Here is a 21016-nt window from a genome sequence, read left to right on the forward strand (position 1 = left end):
TGTGAGGATAGGCAGGAGGCTTTTTGCAGGCAGGTGGGGCTGGGGCAGGAGTGGCTCTGTCGTCCTGCCCCACTGTTGGCCTGAGATAGCATATTAGAGTCTCCATCAACTGAGCACCCCAACCACAAGCCCACACCATGCGTGGGACCCTGTCCTCAGCAAAAGAACTGAGGCTGCAATCCACCCAGAGGGTGACACATCTGTTCAGGGCACAAAAGCCAACACGGGTGGACCTGGCTGTGGCTGAACAGAGTCTTCCAGATCCTGTCTCTGTCCACAGTCTTCACCCACATGACATGCTTCGAACAACTACCACTGCCTCTCTGACATCCCCAGACATTGCTTCTTCCCCCTGCAAAGCTCCCGGCACGCTATCTCCTAGTCAGATGGGCAAGAGCTCTTGACCTCCAGTTTTTGCTGATAAATAAAGTACTGGAAAAAAAAAGGCCTCATGTGAGGCTTGGGAGGGCTGCAGGTGGGGGTAGAGGAAGGAGCAGCATGGTCGCACTTGTAATCTCCTCGTGCTCATGTCTGGCATTTGTCAGGCAGTTTGGCACACCGATAGTGAGGTGACAAATGGGGAACTAGGAGGGGCCTGGGCACAAGCATCCACCTGTCCCTGCTGCCGGTCTAGCAATGTGCGCCTTCTCACTGACACGCACCCTCCTGCTCTGACCCCTGCCCCTATCTCAGAGATAAGGGTTATCTCTGCCTGCTTCAGCTCATGGTGCTGGGGTGGGCAAGGAAGTAGGGAGCCCTGGCTCCCTGCCCTGAGCTGCTGCCCAACCACCATATGCAGTGGGGATATGAGATCAACTGTGTCCTCTGGAGAGCCTCTCCTCCCTGCTCTTCAGGGCACGGGGCTCCTCATATGTCCCTGGAAACAGGACCTGTCCCCTCTCCATCAGAGGCAGCATCCAAACTGGGTTTTCCCTGAGGAATTGCAATGCTGCACGGTCTACAACTGGGCTGGGTGGGAGCTGCTAACCACGCCTGCAGGCAAGTGTGGACATCTTTTCTCCAGAAAAATGACACCAAGCGAGGGGAACTTGTGAGTCTGCAAGACTCCTGCTGGGCTGGCATTTCATAAGCATGCACTGAGAACTGGTGCCAAAGCCAGGAGCCCAAGGGACCTTCAGGACACAGCAGCAGCCCGGAGCATGACAGGAATGTGCTGCATCTTGCTGCTTGATACCACGGGTCTGTGCCGGGTGGGAAATGCTGCCCTTATCTGTCCTGCTCTCACCCAGCCCGGGGCTGACCGTATTTGTTTCAGGATCCCATGTCTCTACTGTAATCTCAGGCAGAATGGTGTTCGCTCGGGACTGCTTCTAATGCACTGGGTATTGTCCTCTCAAGCGTATTGGACAAAGTGATGACAAGGACCTGGTAAAAAAAGGTTCTTATATCACTGCTCAGCTATGTAGGGCACTGGCGGCCTCCTGTCACTGGGACGTTAGGGCTTTCAGTTGGGGTCTGGCACTTTCTGCTCACCCTGCCGGAGGTGATTAGAGGAACACGTCAGCTGAACTTTCCACTATATAAACAGTTGAGATTCCAAGGTTGAAGTAAAACGTTTTTAAACCCTGTCATCTTTCTGGTATTGCAAAAACAAAAGTCTTAACGTTCAGAAGTGCCAGTGCTCATCTCTGCTCTGTGTTCAGCCCTTCACCCCAAACCGTGAGCACTATAAGGGGCCTCTGACTCTGAAAATCAGTTGGAAGAGCCTTGAGCCTCAGGCTTTCTTCTGCAGAAACCTGAGGACTGGGAATGTGTTCCTGGTGCAGTTGCACCACCTCCTTCTCGTGGCACCCAACAGTACCAAGTAACTTCATGTTTGACCCTAATATGTTGTGTGTTTCACTGTAAATGGGATAAAACTGGCTTGCAGGACACATTTTTTCCCCAGCAGTGTGATAGAAGGGCATTGAGAAAGGTAGAAATTCAAAATTGAGCAAATTATTTTAAGTCAGACTTTTTTTTTTTAACTTTTTTTTTCCTGTAAATCTGTTTACCACAAACTCCTGACAAGGCAGCTGGAGAGAAACTCTGTTCAAACTTCAAGCACACTTGCCCAGCCTCCAAGCCTCAGCTCCAGTGGATAAAGTCATGCTCAACCTGCCTCAAATGTTTATAAAGGGGGGGGGATTTTTTGAAACTTTTTTTCCACTGTTCTTTCCTTCGATAAGTGGCTGGGGAGATTTTATTTGAACTCTCCTTAAAAATTCCTCTTCAGGCAGAGTCCTGGAACATTTCACCTTCAAAGACAAGAGCTGTGAAATGCTGGAAACGGAGCGGCTCAAGGACCAGACTGGAGAAACTGCCATACATACGCTGCGTGCACTTCACATCAAGAAAGCCAAGAGCAGGAACAATTGTGGGGCAGGACAGAGTGGTGTCTGAGCCTGGAATGTTTCATGTCATTTATGCTGGTTTCTGAGATGAAACGAAAGTCAAAGTGCTTCCTGTTTCAATTCCCATTTTCAGCATCACTCCTGTCATTCAAAGGCCCTTCCTGTCCCAAAGCCCTGCCACTGTCCCCAGCTTGCTCTGAGGCCCAGAACAGACACTTAACATGGGATTATGCCAGTGGAAATAATCCCATGAATTGAGGAACCAGGAGCAACAGAACACGTGGTTTCCAGGGGGCAGAGCACCTCTCAGTGCCTCACCAGAGACCCGAAGACCGATTTGGACATGCAAAGAAGGCCCCAAGCTTCAAAAATAGGGGCTATTGTCCTGGTACTGCAGGACTCTGCTGGCTTTCCTGCTCCTTTCTCTGCTTTTGGACCTCCCCGTCCTGGCACTGAGCCTTGGTGAAATCTGAGTCACTTTTTTGCTTTGTATTGGCTCTCCCACCAGCCTCCCTGCAGCAGCACAGGGGAAATAGTTGTGGAGGATTCTGCCTCCGTTCTCTGGCTGGGGAGTAGGTGATGAAGGAAAACCAAGCTTAGGCGTGTCAAGTGCTGGGTACTGGTAGGCAGGACTGTACCCTGCTTTGGGGTGCAGGCTGCTCCTTGTATTCCCCAGCACTTGAGCACCCCAAGGATCCTTCTCCATCCAACAATGCAGCATCCTGCTTTGTAGGGCCTTGCATACCACTAGCATAAGTGGGAAAATAAAAAGAGAACTGCAGCCTTGCTGAACTGGAGCCGCTTCACCCCCACCTATTCGGATGTAAAAGTTTGGCAGGGCACAAGTGGGAGAATCCAGACTGGCCTCACAACGACACATGTGCATTCAGGTCCTCTCCCACGTGAGGCAGGAAAGAATGTCCTGTCTCCAGCAGTATCATTTACACGCTGAAAGCCTTGGGGAGGGAAGGGGTTTAAGAAGGGAGGTTCTTTCTGAGAAGACATGGCTGAGCAATTGTGCATGTTTCAGTGGTCATTGCTCTAAGATGAGAGATCTCTTTCCATACCTCTGGATAAGATAGCACAGGCTGTGCTGGACTGGGCTACTTACTCTGAAAATAATAAAACTGAAGCAATAAATGCAGCTCTTAAGTCCAGGCTGGTCACTTCCTGCAGTCACTGCAGTACATCCTCATAACCTTGCTAGACCCTGCTCTGTGCCATGCACACAACACAACACGCACGTTCACTTCCACTACCTTTTATGGCCTCTTTCACAGCTGAGTCGACAGGAATAATATTCTTCTCCACCAGCTCCAAAGGACCCGGCCTGAGAGCAATCTTTTCATTGAGATCATCTGCCAGTCGGGCTCTTTTCAGCTTCATTTGAGTAGACTGAATGGACCCCTCTGCAGCTGAGTCTAAAAGGCCAAAGGAAAGGCATCAGTTCAGGACCTGGGTCATCTGTAAGCACAGTGCTCAGAGAAATGTGCTTCCCCTTCAGCACAGCCTTTCTGGGCTGTGGCCAAAACCTAAGCATGGCTCAGTGCACAGCAGGAGTTGCTCTGAGACTGGGAGGCAAGATGCTGGACTGGATGGGGCTGATGGGGTTTGGGACATGGGTCCTCCTCTGAGCCTTAGGTCCAGCTTCTGTGTTCGCAAGCAAGATCCTCTGTCTACTAGCCTAGGCTTGCAAATCCAGCCTGCAGCTGGAACATCTTCCCCAAGGCTCAAATATGATCTGCAATGGAAACATCATTAACAAGCTGCAACTAACACAAAGGCCAAAGTGGACTCCAGCTCCTGCCTGCCAGAAGCCCATTGGCCCTTGTGGGCTAATGCAGATGGATCCCTACTTCTGGGGAACAGCTGGAGAAAAGAATCATGAACAGTGTTTGACAACTGGAGTAAATGGCTGACACCGGAGGATCAAAAGCTGAGCCTTTGGGAGTGGACATTTAGAGGTGGTGTGACTACGGCATTCCAGGCCTTCAGGGGAAAAAAAAAGCTGGAGAGGAGCACAACAAAGGCAACTAGATCTGGAAGCTACAGCCCTACCAAACCCAGCTGAGAAGTCCCCAGTTATTGAGTGGTGATAGAAGACTAGCCAATTAAACAGAAAGTTTTCCTCAACAAAGGTGATCTGGCTTCTCTGGTGTCATAGGTCTGAGTAGTGAGGGAGTGGGATTCTAAACTAGACCATGTCTATACCCTCGGGGGTCTAAAATAAGAAAGGCTGCATCTAGGTTGTGCTATATTCAAAGACTGGACATTCTTCTAGAAGAGACACTGTAGGCAACACAAGCTACAGGGCTTGATACCAGGAAATTTCTCTGCAGGAGGTCAGGAGAGCTGATCTAGGGTCACTTCTGGGCTCAGACTATATAGGGCAGTGAACACACATGAGCTCCTTGAGGTGAACAGTAACAGAAGGTGTGCTTGTAAGGCATTTAGATGATGCAAGGTGTCTTAGCTGGCCAGTTTCAATCACCTCTAGGTGCTGTTATGAACAAAATGGACACCCAAGTCCATGATATGCCAGGGCACACCTCCATGAACTGCAGAGCATGATGGACAGAGGTGTGAGCAGAGGCTCCAGCTAAGAGGTGTGTGGGGCAGCACAGCCAGCTTGCTCAATACACAGCCAGGCAGCCTCTGCTCCACCTCTCCTCGGGCTGTGTCTGGTTGGCCCTGTCCATGCCTGGTGACTCCAGCTGCCTCCACATCTGGTTTATAGGGCCCAGGCTCAAACTCCAGTCCATATTGCTTCTATTATTTAACCTAAGGGAAGGACACTTTCCACCTGTTAAACAAGCAATGGTGCTAGCCCATTTTAGGGATGGACACCCAAGGGAAAAGCAAGGCAGCGACACTGATCCAGCATGGGACCCTATCTCAGCACTCCTGCATGCTGGAGGAAAAAGAAATACAGAATTCATCCATACTGAGAGCAGAGGCCAGCATTTACATTTGCCAGAAAGTGATCTGCTTCTTCCAGGCGACTGACAGGACTCGAGGAGAGAGACTGCACATCCTTCCTGTCTCTAAGGAGCTGGTTATCTCTGGAGATAATGAGAGACACTGCAGTGTTCTGCTGTCTGTGATGGGATGCAGTGGAGCCGTTCCAGCTCTCTGGCTGGGAGGGGACACCAGGATGGGAGTGGGGAGAGCTGCTGTGGCTCATGGAATGATAGCAGGGTTCACCCTTTTCATACGGGTGTGCTTGGGTCATTGACCGCATCACCATGAGTTGCCACATAGAATATCCAGACTTCTGGCAAAACAAAAGATGTACAGCTTTGGGAGGGTATTGCAACCACCTGCTACAGGGATTTCAGTGTCCTGGACAACAAATGCCCTGGGTATGCTTTTCATGAGGATCAGACTTCGGCACCTCTGTCTAACAGAGTCCTCTTTCACAGTTGTTCTCTACCCCACTGTCCTCTAGAGCATCTTATACTGGTCCCCGGCAGAGATGGGAGAAGGATTAGATGGTCTTAAGTCTGCTTCTGCCAGGGAATAACCGTGTGTCCTGTCTCCTGAAGACCAGGTCTGGACTGAATTCCATACAACACGTGTCCCATTTGAATCTGCCTCTCATGAGCAGCTGAGACAAAGTTAATCATGATGAGAGTCCTGAAGGGAACCCACGTAGGGCAGGAGAGACATAAGTCACAAGGCAGGAGACACAAGGAGTGTGGGGGAGAAACTCAGGCAGTCTTACCTTGTAAAATGTGCATATTGACCAGGTCTGATCGCTCAGGCCTACTTCTGATCTTGTGCTTGAGATAATCTTCAGTCTGCAGAACACAAACACAGAGAGTTACCTGGCTAGAGAAGCAATAAGATACAGAAAGCATCTGCCCCTGTGCCATCCCATGGTTCTTTTGGATTTATTACAAGCTGGGTTGAGTGAGCTCCTAAATGACGTTATTTTTTCAATCAAACACCAGCTTGTTCTTGGGCAGAAGTTCTTCAGAAATAGAACAATGTGCACGGAGCTGCTGACTGTTCGCTATACCCATTCGTAAGCTGTGTCCTTTCCAATTTCCCTTAGGCTTCTGATGCCTGAAGTATTATGACAACTCATGGGAAGGATGAGACCTGTTCACAGGGAGTGGTGGATCTGCTCCTAGCTTAGCATACCATGTTGCCTTTGAGAATTGCACCAAAGTAGCTCCAGATTGTACTGTTAGCAATGGCTTCTGTGGGAAGCCTGGTGCTCTGGGTTGAGATATGAGGCTGAGCAAGTCATGAAGACACCCAGACTCTCTACCCAGGTTATCAGTCCTGCAGTTCCGGTGCTCTGTGGTTCCTCACCCCAGCTGTGACATTGGGAAAATCCACTTTGCAGATCACTACAGCTGAGCTTGTGATGAACACAGTCCTGGAGCCTTGTGCCAACTTCCTCATGGTTTTAGGAACAGAAAGGGACACAGATGTACAATAATGCCATCCATTAGGGCCAAGGAAGTCAATGTTGAGGGTAGCTGGCCTGAAGAATACAAATATAAGCTTGTCTCCAGGTGAAGAAAAGCTAGAGCACAATTTGGCCAAATTACTAGCTGTTTGCTAAGTTGAGATGCAAGAAGAAATAGTACAAAAAATATGCATAGTTCAAAGAGGTTAAAATCTTAAGGATAAATATAAAACCATAGTACAAGCAGTTGGAGCAAAACTGGAAAACCCACAGTACAAAATGTGCAGGATCATGAGAAAAAGATTTTATAAGGACTTCTGTAGCCAGGACAAGGCAATGGAAAGTGCTATCTGTGTTCCATAAACAGGAGAAATAATTGTGCGTACTGCTGAGATGGTTACAGGATTTAATGCCTTTTTAAACCATCCTCACTAAAAAGATAAATGGATATTTATCAATCAAATAAGTAAGCCAAGGACCTTCAGCAATGAAGGAGAAGAAGCTCCAGTTATCAGTTTGGAGAATAGCTTGGAGAATACTCAGATGAGTTAAATAGTTTGAGACACACAAGGCTAGAGTAATAGCAACTGTCTGTGGATCTCCAGGAAACTGGGCGAGGGAGAACATAATTTCTTGCTTTAAAAGAGTTGGAGAAAAGAAACCAGGAAATTATAAACCCATCAGCAAGATATTGGATCAAGTAATTAAACAATCTATATAAATGGATTTTGAAGATAGCAAGGAGGTGAGTAACAGCCAGGATGGATTCATCGAGAACAAACCACATCGCACCAACCTAAATCCCTTCTATGGAGAGATGACAGATTTCTGTTACAGGAATAAACAATAAATGTCATGTAGCTTGACTTTAAGCATGTTTTGACATTATCTCACATGACTTTCTCATATGCAAGCCAGAGAAATTTGGTCTGGATAAGACTAACATAAAAAAGGAGCATAGCTGTGGGTCACCAGAAGAATTAGGAATGGCTCACAGTCTAAACAGAAGAATATATCAAATCATGTTACACAGCAATTTTTCCTACTAGTCAATATATTCATTAATGCCATAGATGGTAGAAGACATACTCCTTGACTCTGAATCATTCAAGGCTAACAGATTAAAATGCAATTAAATCTGGAGTAATTGAAGAAATGATCTGAAATACATTTGATACAATTTCAAGAAGGACATTTGGAAAGGACTGCATTCAGGTCACAGTGAGCCACAGCTAAACCAGCTGATTAAGCACTGGGGTGAATGAAGACTTAATGCACCAGAGTTGCTTCTGTACTGATCACTGGACTGTTTTCTGCCTTAGGCAGAAATTAGTTACTCCATAAGTAGAGAAAAAAATATAAAAGGCTCTGAAGAATCTACTGATCAGCAGCTAAACCACATCACCAGACCTGCAGGCAACTCCCTAGGAGATCCAATGAAGGGTGTCAGATGGATCCTAGGAATAGCAAGGCCCCCTTCTGTGCCCTGCATCTGAAAATGTCTATAGGAAGGGTCTGGATGACAGCTACAGAAATCGTTATTGAGCCAGAGATGGGATCAATGAGGAGAGGCTGAAGGTGGGGGAGGTTGGTCAGTCCAGAAGTGAGACGGCTATAAGGAAACAGGATGCAAAATACTTTTTAGAAGTGCTACAAGAGAAAAGGTAAAGAATTCTGCATGTGCATGCATATAGGAGAAAAAGTAATGGGCTTAAACTTCAACAGAACAGCTTGGGCTGGCAATCGGAGGACACTTGCTAACAGCACAGGTTAGAGAGCACTGGAGCAGGTTGCTGGGGGGGTGGGATGTCCATTGGTGGTCACATATCTGTCAGGAATGACCCAGATGGGGCTGTTCTGCTCTGGGGCAGAGGCACGACAGCTGTCCCCTACAGTCCCTCCCTGCCATGCTTGCTGGGATGCTGGGAGTGAGTGCTAAAGCCCTGCTGAGCCAGACTGCCTCAGGAAAATCAGCCTGCTCTCTGTCCTCCAACCCAGCAATCTATTATAGGACATTGACTTCAAAGTGTGCTGTGCTGGCCTGATGCCAGCCTCTAACATAGCCAGTGACATGTTTAAACAAAAAATAGACATTTTATTTACTGAAGTCTTTACAATTCCTTACCCTTCCCCCCATATTTTTTCCCCAGCTTATTTTCACCAATGCAATCCCTTTCTTGGACCATGTGTAGGTTTGCCTGCTTCCTGTGCCAGATCAGAGCAAGCTGGTGTCTGCACCTGAGTGCAATTAAATTCACCTAATGCATTTCCAGCTAATCCTCAGATCAGGTTCTGACTTGGGCTAAGCTTACATTGCTGTCCTACAGATGTGGCATTGTTCATGTTGAACCCAGCATTCACACTGCGTTAGTCTGACTTTCTGCTGTGATTTCAGTTCCTTTTGACCTTTGCTGTTTATAAGCTGTGTTTGTGTCACTGGGGTGCAAATGGTGGAGAAAGACTTCAGATGTGGGTTTTTTTTTTAGCATCAGCTGAAGCAGAAGAGCTTTCAAAACACATGAAAGTGGTTGTTGTTATCTGCTTTCTGTTTGCAGAACATCAGTTTGGAGGAATATCAGCTAAACAACAAATGCCATTGAGTAATTATCTGGAAACAGCTGCTGCTCCTTCCCTGTCAGAGCTCTAAGGAGGGCATCCTTGCAAAGAAGTATATGTTTGTTATGAGCTGTGCTCATTAGTGTCTTCATTAGCATGCTCTAAAAATGCGTGCAGTTTGGGATAGACTGGACCATCCTTCCCTTTTCCCCAGGCAACTAGCCAGTGAAAGCTTTTGAAGAGAAAGACAAAGAGACAGAAATGTATACTTAAACCATAAAATATATGACACTTCAAGGATACTTTGGATTGCTTGAAATTTTGTAAGCGTACTAATTTTTCAGAGTCATATTGTGTTTCTTATGCTAGCCATTTATTACTGCAGGAGACTCAGGGCAAGTGATTTGGAGCGTGTTTAACCTCAGAAGAGCACTTCTCTGTATTTCACAATCATTCTTCCTTGCAAAGATCCTTTTCCATGTGACTGCAAGCACGTTTTGTGGATTAATGTAACACACTCTTGGGCTGAGGCAAAACCTGCATGACTGATTGTTCCCTTTTCCATGGACATCCCTACAGCTTGGTCAAGGCTGGATGGTGGGTGCTTCGAAAACCAGTGTGATTTCCCAAAAAGTGATCGCATCACAGAGTTTCGATGTGTTCTGGAAATGGCTGCTTATCTTATCTCTGCCTTCAGCAATATTTAGGGAAACCTGAGTGCAGTTAGATAATGGGGCTGGTGGGAGCCTGGCCCACTTAGCCCCTTGGACGCTACACGTTGTAATGGCCAAGCTGCACTGCAGAGCTAAAAGCCAACCTCCTGTCTGATGACAAGTGTGAGCTCCCTGGGGACTCACTCCAGGTGACAAAGGGCATCTGCATTCCTCCTACACACTTGCTAAATAGTTAGGCTCCTTCAATCTTGTTTGCTGCTGACCCTGCTCTAACCCCACTGGCTTGAGCAGGAGTGGAGAGCAGCCAGCACAGTGAGGAGTGGGCTGTGGACCTGGCCTGGAGAGAAAAATGGCACTTCAATTGGTTGGACATTTACTGGAAGGACTGCCAGTGCCATGCTGACCTACACCCTGCCCACAGCCTCTTGTGAAACCCAGGTGCTCTTGTAAAACCCCATAGGTCAAGGCACGGATGGTCCCTCTGCCCTTTTAAACCTTCCGTGCTTTGAGAAGGGTGCTCCAGAGCATTTGTGAACCCTGGCTTGGCCCCACCATGTCTGGAAGCAGGGTAGGTGCCCTGACCCTCATCCTTGGCCACAGGGCCTGAATGGAGGATGCCAGAGGAGGGGACAGTGGTGGAAGGTGCTTTCAAACTCCGCAACACATGCAAAGCGAGCCCACGTGTTGCCTCATTGGGATGGCTGCAGGAGTTACCTTGGCTCGCTCCAGACTTTTTCGCTGTTCATGGAATGCAGATGGGCTTTTCAGTGCTGCAACAGGAAAGAAAGAGGAGTAGTCAGCACAGGAGCGGAAGCAAGCAGCCACCAGGATATTCAGCAACAGCATTTTAATAAGTGCTATAAAAATAGCAACACAAACTAGCCGTTCTCTTTATTGCACTGACTAAAAATAACTCAGGAAAGCTCTGGGAAATCCCATGGTCTCAGTCAGTCCATGGCAGGAGAGCAGGGGGAATGGAGAGCATGGGGAGTGCAGGAGGCACATGGGCAGGGAGGGGGTGCAGGCTTTGAAACGTAGTGCTCTGTGGGACATGTCAGAGAGCAGATGTGACTTTTGCCTGGAGTGTTTCCTGCAGGTCGTGGAAGGCACCACAGCCCCAGAAGACAGATCTGGGAAGAGCAACAAACTGAGAAGGGACCTCACCTGTGAGTAAAACCTGTAGGTGACTGAGGTTTGAGACCAGCAGGAAAACGGAAAAGACCTTTCTTGCCTCTTGGGGTCATGTGGGCACAGCCTTCAGTGAGGGTATTTCAAGACAAGGCCCTGCAACTGTGGTCCTTATCCCTCTTCCATCACTGACTACCCCTCCATCTCTCACTGGACATTTATTTGTCCTGTCCCTTGCCCAGAAGCATTTGTGTGACATGGGGTTTCCTTGGGCAGGCAGCTGCCCGGCCAGGTACCAAGCAGCAGACTATGCCCTCAGCATCTCCTGACACCAAGGAGGATTAACTCAGAGGGGCTCCCCAAAAAAGGCCAATGATCCCTGGCTCTTGGACCAGTGAACACCAGTCCCATGAAGCAGTCTATACTGGAATCATGGAGAACCTTGCACATTTTCTTGTTTGGTTCAGTAGAAATAGGAGCAGAATTTGCATGGTGAAGGAGTTAATATTTCTCAGATCCTGCAAAAATTCTTTTCTGTCTGTGTAAACAGGCAAAATTAACTGTTCCCATTGGGACAGGGAAAGGGAAGGTGTCATGACCCACAAAACCAGTCTGCTACAACTCTTTGTTTGGCAACAGGAATTCCCTTTCTGTCTTCTGAATGGGATCCAATAAGGACAGAGATTATTTTCACACAAGACATGTTATCCTCCATCAATCTAGAGGATGATGAAGAAAAGATTGGGAGTAGACGGGAAATGTTTGGGGGCCCTCTGAATTGGCTTTCGGTAAGCAACACCCAGGGCAACCCCCATAACTTCCAGCGAATCACAGTAAAACACAGGAGGCAAAAAAAAATTTGGAAAGCGGACATACAGACAAGCTAGCGTTACTGTGCCATGCTCTGGTGAGCAGCCATGAGGACTTGTGATAGCTGGTTTAATCAGAAGCAAGATAAAATGATGCACTTAAAATGAAGTTAACAAGAGACATGATTTTTACAGCCCTGCTTACTGTGAAGTACTGACATTGGGAATGTGCTATGGGCATTGACCAAATGCTGTGCTATTCAAGAGGAAAATGTTGCAGAAATTAGTCATTTACCAAGATTTTTGGAGGAATTATGTGGATGCTGCAGCTTGTATTAGTCTGCAAAACAAATAAAGACATTGCTAGCACTGATCATTCAGACAAATTGTCAGGGGATAACATGTCAGCTTGAAATGGCTGAGGGTCTGGAGGCAACAGGGCAGAGCCGCTGTGCTTGGTGTTGATAATCTTGGGACTATTGCCTTTAAGGTTTCAGTTAGAGGATGAGATGGTGGCTGCGTACAGCAAGAAGGTCGTTACTTCAAACGCAGCTATTTCTGCAGCTCATTGCAGTAGGAGGAACCTTGCCTTAAGGAATCCTTGATCCTGAAAGCTGTTTCCCCCTCCTTTTGGGGAGGCGAGCAGGATCTGGCTGGGGTCCAGGGCAGGCGTCTGTACAGGTCTAGAGAGAGGGTTCATCCATGCTCAGTCCCACAGCCTACCTTTCTGCAAGTGACTCCACATGCTCTTGATTTGAAATGCTTTTACTGGGTCTGTACTAGTTTCACCAGGACAATAAAACTGCATGTGTTGTTGCATGAATTGGAAACTTCCTACTCAGTGAACCTGAAGAATGGGGCAGGGTCTGCTCTGACTTGCACTCCTATGCATCAGGAGCGTGGCTGTGTCTCAATGAACCTGGATTTCCCCTTGATTTCAGAGGATCTTCCATACACAGAGTCACAGTGCTGAAGGAACTCAGAGGCTGCTCTTGCCTATCAGTCTGTGCCTATCTTTATTTACAGAGCCTTTTTCGGTAGTGTTAATTTTTTTGCCAGCCAGTTGTTCAATTTACAACCTGAAAACATCTGACAATCAGAGTCCAGCTTTGAACCTGAAGTCTTGTGCAATTCTACTGCTCCTGAGTATCCTCCTTTAGGCAGTTTCCTGCCTTCTTCAGTGATGGGACCATCTGAAGGTTTCACATTTCTTAGAGGAACATCCAAGGGAGTATGAACAGATCTCAGGTATACAATAGCACTAATCTTTTCCATTCAAACCAAACACAGACTGGGCTTTGGTAAGGGTATCTGTCTCACTGTGCTATACTTGGGTAACACTGTTATTTCTCCCTGTGCTATTCTCTTGGATACCAAAAACCATCCAACTTCCTAGGACTTACTCCAATGTTTCATGCTTACTGTGCTATAGCTGCATTGCTGGACAGCTTAGGAGGCTTTGCGTGTAGTCATCAACTCCTCTTTCTACAAGGGTTTCTACAAACCCTCAAATCTTTTATCCAATGTTATTCTGTTACTCTGACCTTCCATCTCTCTTTCTTGTCTCTGTATAAAAGGGATCAGTTACAAAAACAAAGTTTCTCTGTCCCGGGATTATATCAACAGAAAACATACACAATGAAAGCAATCCTTGTGCAAAATCTGAAGTGCAATGTGGGATCAAGTGCATGCTCCAAGCCTGGCACCAAACCTGACTCTGACCATGGAGACAGGCAGTGCCCATCTTTTCTCCTTCCAGAAGGGCTATTCTCAACTGCTGTGGGTTGCAGCCACATGGGTTCATTTCTTATCCTCCTGCAATGAACTGAGATCCTGTCCCAGTGCACCTCCTAGGGCCCATCTCACCTGCTGGTCCTCAAAGCCAACAGGGCATGGGAAGATATGGTTAAACAGAGACTTGTTTTTCATAAGGAACAACTGCACCTTCCCAAGCCATGGGAAAGCTGGCTGGGCCTCCCACGTATTAAATGCTAATGTCTGATACTTCCTCCTGAGGTGAAATTCAGCAGTTAAATTCTGCATGTTTGTTTTTATAATGGTAAAAGTGCCTTTTCTTCTATTACTCCAGTGAGTGAACTGTGATCAAGCTTCCCAAAATGGCCTTCTTGGCCAGAAACCAGACTGCAAAATGTTAACCTAGAAGTTGGGAGTGCGAAGAAACCATAAGTAACAGGAAAATACCCTTCAGTTGCCATCAAATAAATTTGGCTTAATATGTGGTCTGCAATGTGTAAGGTATAAATGTTAGGGCTCATTTGTAAAAGTGCAGTCCTGTGCACTCAGCCTTGCAGAGCAGCATCAAGTATGCAAATCTCTCAGTTGACACTACTGCTCCATACGTGTGCAATAGGGTCTCCTGCACCTTATCTAAGTGTGCCCACTTTTATAGAGTGGACTTAGCAGTTCAGGAGATGTTAGACTATTTTTGGCCACTGACTGTATTGCCAGTACTTGCAATACTATAACAAATGTCACATTATTTTGCTTAAAGCTTCAACTCCTGGAGTCCTGTGATTGAAGTGCTTGCCCTTTGGTGGCAGGCAACATAAAATCTGAATGCTTAAAGAAATATACAGAAGAAAAATGGGAAGAACATGCATTTATCAGTCTTAAAACGGTGTGATCATTTTGACAGTCATGATTTTTGTCATCCTGCTCAACTTTTCTTGATGCTTGATGCTGGCAATACTGTACTGAGAAGGTGCCTGTTGCTGGCCATCTTGACACAATCCTTTAGTAAGGCAGCTGCATGAGAAGGGTAGAGGGATGGGCAGGGTGCAGCAAGCAGTGGTAGAGCCATGCTCTTAGTGAGGAGTTGTTCTGCTGTTTAGACAAGAGCTGCATCCCAGTCTTCAAGGTCAGCCAGAAGAGACAAAAGTGTCACAGCCTTTGGAAAGTTGTGGTCTTAGCAGTGAACCCAAGGGATCCTTGATGAGACAGAAAGGATAATCCTCTACCTGGGTCCCAGATAATCACAGATTCATGCACATGGAGCTTCAGCTAGGTCAGGATAGAGTTATCTATCGAGCATGGCTGAGCTCCCAACATCATTTCTTTGGTAGTGCTACAGGTTTCATGATGCATTTGCAGGTGCAGAAGGGCCTCATTTTCAGTCACTTACTTTTTAGGCTTTAGCAACAGGCTTTCTGATGCTGAATGTTTACATGATAATGCTGGCCTGGAGCTTGTCCTTCGGGCTTGAATGCCAGGTTAGCAAGGATGAACGTGATCAGAGAGGGGAAAGTACAGACGTCACTTGTCAGTCTGCAGCAAGCAGGCCCAGGTAGGGTTTCTTTGTCCTCAAGTGTACATTGCCAGTTTTGCCCTGTGGGGTCCTGGCTGGGCACAGGCACAGATCTGGATATGTCTCACTCACCTAGGGGCTACCTCTCCACACTGGGACCAAGGCAGTTACCCACCGCTTCCTTCTACAACAGCCTCCTGGAATGGACCCTCTCTACCTCTTCCTTGTTCTGTGAGTCTGATCCTGCCACGGAGGTTCCTGGCTTTTACAGGAGGACATGAGATTCTCTGCCCTTGCCTACATGAAGAGCTTTGTGAGTTGGATATGCTTGTCCTGCTACAGTAACCTCTGGGACAGGGAGCTATGCAGCTGAATTTTTGGGTGGTGTAAGCTAAACATCTCTCCTGACTTCAGTTTGAGCAGTGGAATTATAATCTGTGTGGCAAATGCTGGGCACCGTTGTACAGTACCAGGGACCACAGTATTTCCACAGGGCAGGAAGCAAAGTCCCCTCTGGTAGCAATCTGCTCAGGGTTGAGTGGGTCTGAGTAGGCAGCTGGTGTCACACTGTACCCCAGCAGTCCCCAAGATGAACACAGCCCCTCTGAGCCAGGAATGGGTAGAAAAGGCAGAAAAAAATACTCACGTGGCATGATGCCTTGGTCAGCCAGCTGCTCACGGGTCCTTCTCTGCTGGAGCCGTAGCTGTAAAACTGTGTGAGAGAGAGAGTGTCAGGAAAAGATGCAGGATTTTACTGAGGTACTAGTACATCTATCAGGGACAATGTGTCAGGGGATCTGTGTGTGACACAGAGGTCTGGCACTGATCCCTGCTGCTGCTGGACCAGCCTTGGTGCAGCAGAGTGCTCCAAGACAAGGGGAACTGCCAGGGAGGAGCTGTGTAGCTTGCACCACCCCAATCCTCACTTTTGCAGACAAATGAGCAGGGCAGGGGCTGCTTCTGGTGCAGGTAGTACCGTGGTGCTTGGGACAGACTGACCCCTGCTTAGCACTTGTAACAGCAGCCTCAGGTGAGCATGACTTCAGCTCAGATAGTTGCTCAAATCAGAACTCTGAAGCTAGGAGGTCCTCCTTCACCCCAGCATTGTGGATTGAGTAGAGCTTTCCAACTCCACTTCTGAGGGCCTCGCAGCACATTTCCAGCCCTGCAAGGCTTGGCAGTAGATGCAGGTATGCTTACTGTACCGAGGGGGACGTAGCTAATGTGGTGAGGAGAGATTAGTGACATCTCTGTATGAACCCACTGTTCCAAGGACCTACAATCTCCAGTATAACTTATTTTTTGAAATAATGCACTGTCGGATGGGAATGAACCACTGATCAGGGTCGCTAAATGACTTAGTGGCATGACCTAGGCTACAGAGCATCAATTAGGCATGTAACAAAGAAGTACCTCTCAATATTTACAGCATGTAATGGTAGCCCACCATACACCTGCAGCATGACGCAGGACTGCACAGGTTAGTTCATCCCATCACTCAGGTAATACTGCCTCTAGTTTGAGTTAGTAACATATTCTACACCTTTGTTTTTGCAAATTCGTCTTCAAGAAGGTAGACACTTGTATCACAAGGTAAAACATAAAACTCACTTCCATATTTTCCAGCTGGAAACTCAGCACAGCTTGCCACGAGGTCATATATCTTTCAGCAGTCACAATATAACTGCACGCATATCCCCTGCCTACCAGCACAGCCCCAGACAGCATCCCTTAGCTGCCTGGAGAGAGGCAGTATTAGAAGGGGAAGAGAAAGAACAGCTTTTTTGTCCCCTGGAGCAACCTATTGATCTCTGCCAACAGCTTATGTCTACAATACAGCTTCCCTGGGATGTGGGATGGAGTTAGATAATAATCCCTTCCAGAGCAGTCCCCAAAGCACAAGGCTCCCTGAGATGCCCTTGCTTGTGACTTTTCCATGTCCGCTGTACAAACCATGTCTCACATTCAGAGCAAATGTTTAGTGAAGGTCTCACATAGGACAATGATCTCCTGCCAAATTCCAGCACTTCTTAGGACACCAAAGATTCTTGCTGTGAGGAAAAAACATAGCCTTCAGTATCTGATAAAGTCTGCATGTGTTCTGTTCCCCTTATGCCAGGGTGAAGTTGATGGCTAGAAGTCACTGGCAAACCTTGCTGCCATGGAAGTCTGTATCCCACCATTGTCCCATGGCACCACCCCCAGTCAGTGCTGGTTTTGCCCATGGACACGGATTTAGACCCTTGCACTCTAGATACCTACATCAGACCCAGTTATGTGCATCCCCTTCGCAGGAGACATCACCCTCAGGGCACCTCAAAACCAAATTAGACAGTTCATGCTTTAGGAATGCCTGTCTTTCCTTCTTGACTATAGAGGCAGTTTAATTGGTAACCAGTTTGTGGTAGGTATCTTACACAGGGTAAAGTGGACCCCAGTTTCTTTGTGTAGAACTTTCTCTGTGACTGGTCACAATATTGAGGAACCATGCAGAGCTTTATACTTTCCCCAAGGAAGAAATGTATCTTTATGGAATAGGTGAGCTAAGGGAGGTCGGAGACCATCCAAGAATAAAGAAGATTTGTAGCTTACCCAGGAATGGTTCTCTACTCTTCTAGGTCCTGGTCCAGTGTCCCAGGCATTAGAGCATCTTGCCTTAAACTGAGGCAATTTACATACAACATCCCATCATCAAACGGGAATCAAGGACAGCAAAGACTTCTAGAGTTGCATACAACACCCTGCCAAGGACACAGCAGTCTGCCCCATCTAGCTGTAAAATGTCCCAAGCGAGGATGTTCCATCACTTCCCTTCACAGCTCACCCATGTGCTAAATTATTTGCACCATTTCACTCCAACTTCTGACACGGCCAGACCAAGTGATATACCACATCCACATGAGCAAGGGGGATGCTACCAATCAGATGACCGTGCATTCAAAGTCCACATTCTCTGCTTCTTGTGCTTATTTCATAGCCCTTCCTAGCAGACAAATAATTTGACAGCCTCAGGGTGCAGTCAACTGTCAGCCAGGCCTGTTTACAGAAAAAGGAGATGTTACAAATTCCCTTGAAGCATAGCTTGGAAGGTGATGATGATTCCCAGTGTGGTGACTGTAAGATTCAGCATCTGCCTTGATGCAAGAAGTGCTGAAAACTTGTGCAGGTTTGCCTACCATAGCGCTCCCTTTGCTTGGATGCAGGAGCAGCACTCAGGAACCCAGATTTCCCAGATCGTACTGCCTTCCAGCAAACAATGCACAATCCAAGGGACCCTACCCTACTGCAGCTGGTCTGTGCTCCAGCTAACAGCCTCTCTTTTGTCTCCTGCACTAAGCACTGCGGATAGACCATCACAGAGGGGACCTGACATTATTTAATGATAATTTTGTGAAGGGAGAAAAGGTCTCCAAATTGTTTTTCATGCTGACAGGCATAACGGCTGTGACCCAGCAATGACACAAGCTGTTCTGAGCATGAGAGCTAAGCTCTTCCATGGGTGAGTGGCTATGGGCAGGTCACGCAATCTCTCCCAGACTCATGATTCAGCTTGGGCCATGCTGAGCTTACAAACTTCCTGGCCCATTCTTAAGCCACAGGGCAAGGAGGAAAAGTTTATCCAGCCTTGTCTGTTCAGGGCATGCTGACAGAAAATGTGAAGACAGCCATGTGCAAATGCTGACCATTTCCAGGAGCAGCCCAAACTCGATGGTTGAAACAGTTATTTCAGCCGCTGAATATTCATCCAGATCTGGACCTCCTCATGCAGTAGGATGCATGTCTCGACTCCCAAATGTCATCTCTATGAGCTTCCAAAACCTGTTGCAAACCATCTGAAGAAACATAACTGTGGACAATGTCAGACAATAACACTCAGCATCCCTACAGGAAGAGGTAAAGCAGCCACTACTTTTGGCAGCCTCCAAGTCAGCGCTGCAGCTTGCAGCTTGGTGGATGCCAGCTCAAAGCTTGCACCTTTCCTTCACAACATCAATGCTTAAAGACAGGGCTGGAGGAGCCCCTGGCACCATCCAAACAACCACCACTTAGCTGCTTCTTGAAGGGAACTTAAAATATGTTGAAGCTATGTCTGACCCCAGCTGCATTCCTGTCCTCTTCCTTTGCCACGTGTCTGGAGGTCTGAACTCTGAGTGATGCCTGTGACTCACTTTGAGGATGCTGTCACCCTCTGTGTATGAGAATTGTTTTTTTTCCTGAATATTCTTATTTTTCAAGGAAACTGCTTTGCTAACACTTCAGAGCAACATTTATGTTACAAAGGGGGATGGCTGGAGCATTGATAAGACAATCTTGGTCCCACACTCCTAGCATCCTTATTGCCTGCCTGCACCAGTTTGAATGGTGAGAAGTAACCCAAAGGGAGCAGCCATGCACACTTGTCACCCTATGGTACCAAGCTGTGCTGGCACCATCAGTTGCCATCAACTGAGAGAAAGCCTTGCTTTCAGCAACCCTGCTCCCTCCTATGGTACCCCATGATGAGAAATCCCTCCCTAGATCATGCGAGGCATTTCAGACCTATTCCAGTGATCTTGCTCATGAGCTTTTTATCTTAGAAATACTACTCTTTTCTATGCTAGCACTAAGTCCCATTTAGTGGTACAGCTTCCAGAAACATCCTCTGCAGTGAGGATGTGCCATCGGTGCAGAGAAGATATCCTGGTGTCAGTCATAGCTGGCTCTGGTGGCCCAAGCTCTGAGCACTGCCCATGACTCGCAGTCATGAGTCATCCTCCTCCCTAGGAGTTGACCTCAGCTTTAGGAAGCTAAGAGAACAGCTTGGGTCTTGCCTGGCCTGGTGATGCACCGCAAAAGACATGTTCAAATCCTCCTTCCACCTCAGCAGCAGGCAGACCTGGCCTTCTGCTTCAATCTGCAGGGACACTTTGAGTTCAGTGCTCACCAGACGGTCAGGATGGGACTTTTATCACCTGTATCAGAGCATCCCCCAAGCTGGGTCATTGCCAGAGCACTCATAGCACCATTCTCTCTTTGGGGAACTGGTTTTAACAGCACAGGGGGCTAAGGAGCACTAAGGCACATTGCCCAGAGAGGTGGGGGAACTGCCCTTCTCGCAGGGTTCAGCAATAGGGCAGGCAGGCAAAACCATGGCTGACCTGACCTAGTGTTGGTGATGGTCTGTCTCCAAGAGGGAGGCTGGATCAGAGCCTGTCCTTTCCCACCAACACTTAGGTAGCAGTCAGAGCAGGTTCCCTGGAAAGTCCAAGGCTGCACGAGGCTTTCTCAGCATTCAGTTCATCCTTGCAGCTGAGACAAGCTGCCCAGGTGGAGCTGCAGGTCTGTTGCTGCTTCTTGACTTCTGACCTAGCATCTGTCCCTGTCTCTGACAGACCCTCTGGGAGTGGGAGTAAGTGAGGCAGAGTCCCTGCTTCAGCTCTTCCCAGCTCTCTTATGTGGTTTCTGGTGAAATCCCAGTAGTTGCTGGTTTCCTCCCTGCTTGGGTTGTGCCAGCACCTTCACTTTGATTAGGAACCACATTCATAACCAGTGCAATCGCTGTGCTCTTGTCTTCCTCTGAAGTAAGTCACTGCTGCTACCAGAACTGATGGTCAGGCAGTTGTCTTCCGCTCCCTGCACTTTGTGCTGCTCCCTGGACCAGCCAGTGCTCCTGGTCTGTGCAGTAAAGGGGACCAGCAGAAGCACCACGTTATGCCAGTTTGACCCAAGTGCACGACCATGATGGGAGTCAGCAGTTTGACAAACAACTCAAGCTGGCACTGCCACTAAAAAAACCAGCAGCAAGTCACTGTTCCCTCTACCAGCCACCC

The 21016-nt window shown here is 47.7% G+C and overlaps 1 protein-coding gene across 1 annotated transcript in view; it reads right to left on the reverse strand.

The window, feature by feature from the left end:
• Positions 1-21016, reverse strand: part of LOC104165737 (myocardin-like) — a 36948-nt gene that overhangs the window by 10689 nt on the left and 5243 nt on the right. Inside the window, 4 exon segments of the mRNA XM_009705451.1 lie at positions 3614-3775; positions 6079-6154; positions 10719-10774; positions 15853-15918. Of these exon segments, the coding sequence (XP_009703753.1) occupies positions 3614-3775; positions 6079-6154; positions 10719-10774; positions 15853-15918 (360 nt within the window).

This window comes from Cariama cristata, unplaced genomic scaffold (genome assembly GCF_000690535.1).
Source record: "Cariama cristata isolate BGI_N322 unplaced genomic scaffold, ASM69053v1 scaffold32738, whole genome shotgun sequence".
NCBI lineage: Eukaryota > Metazoa > Chordata > Aves > Cariamiformes > Cariamidae > Cariama > Cariama cristata.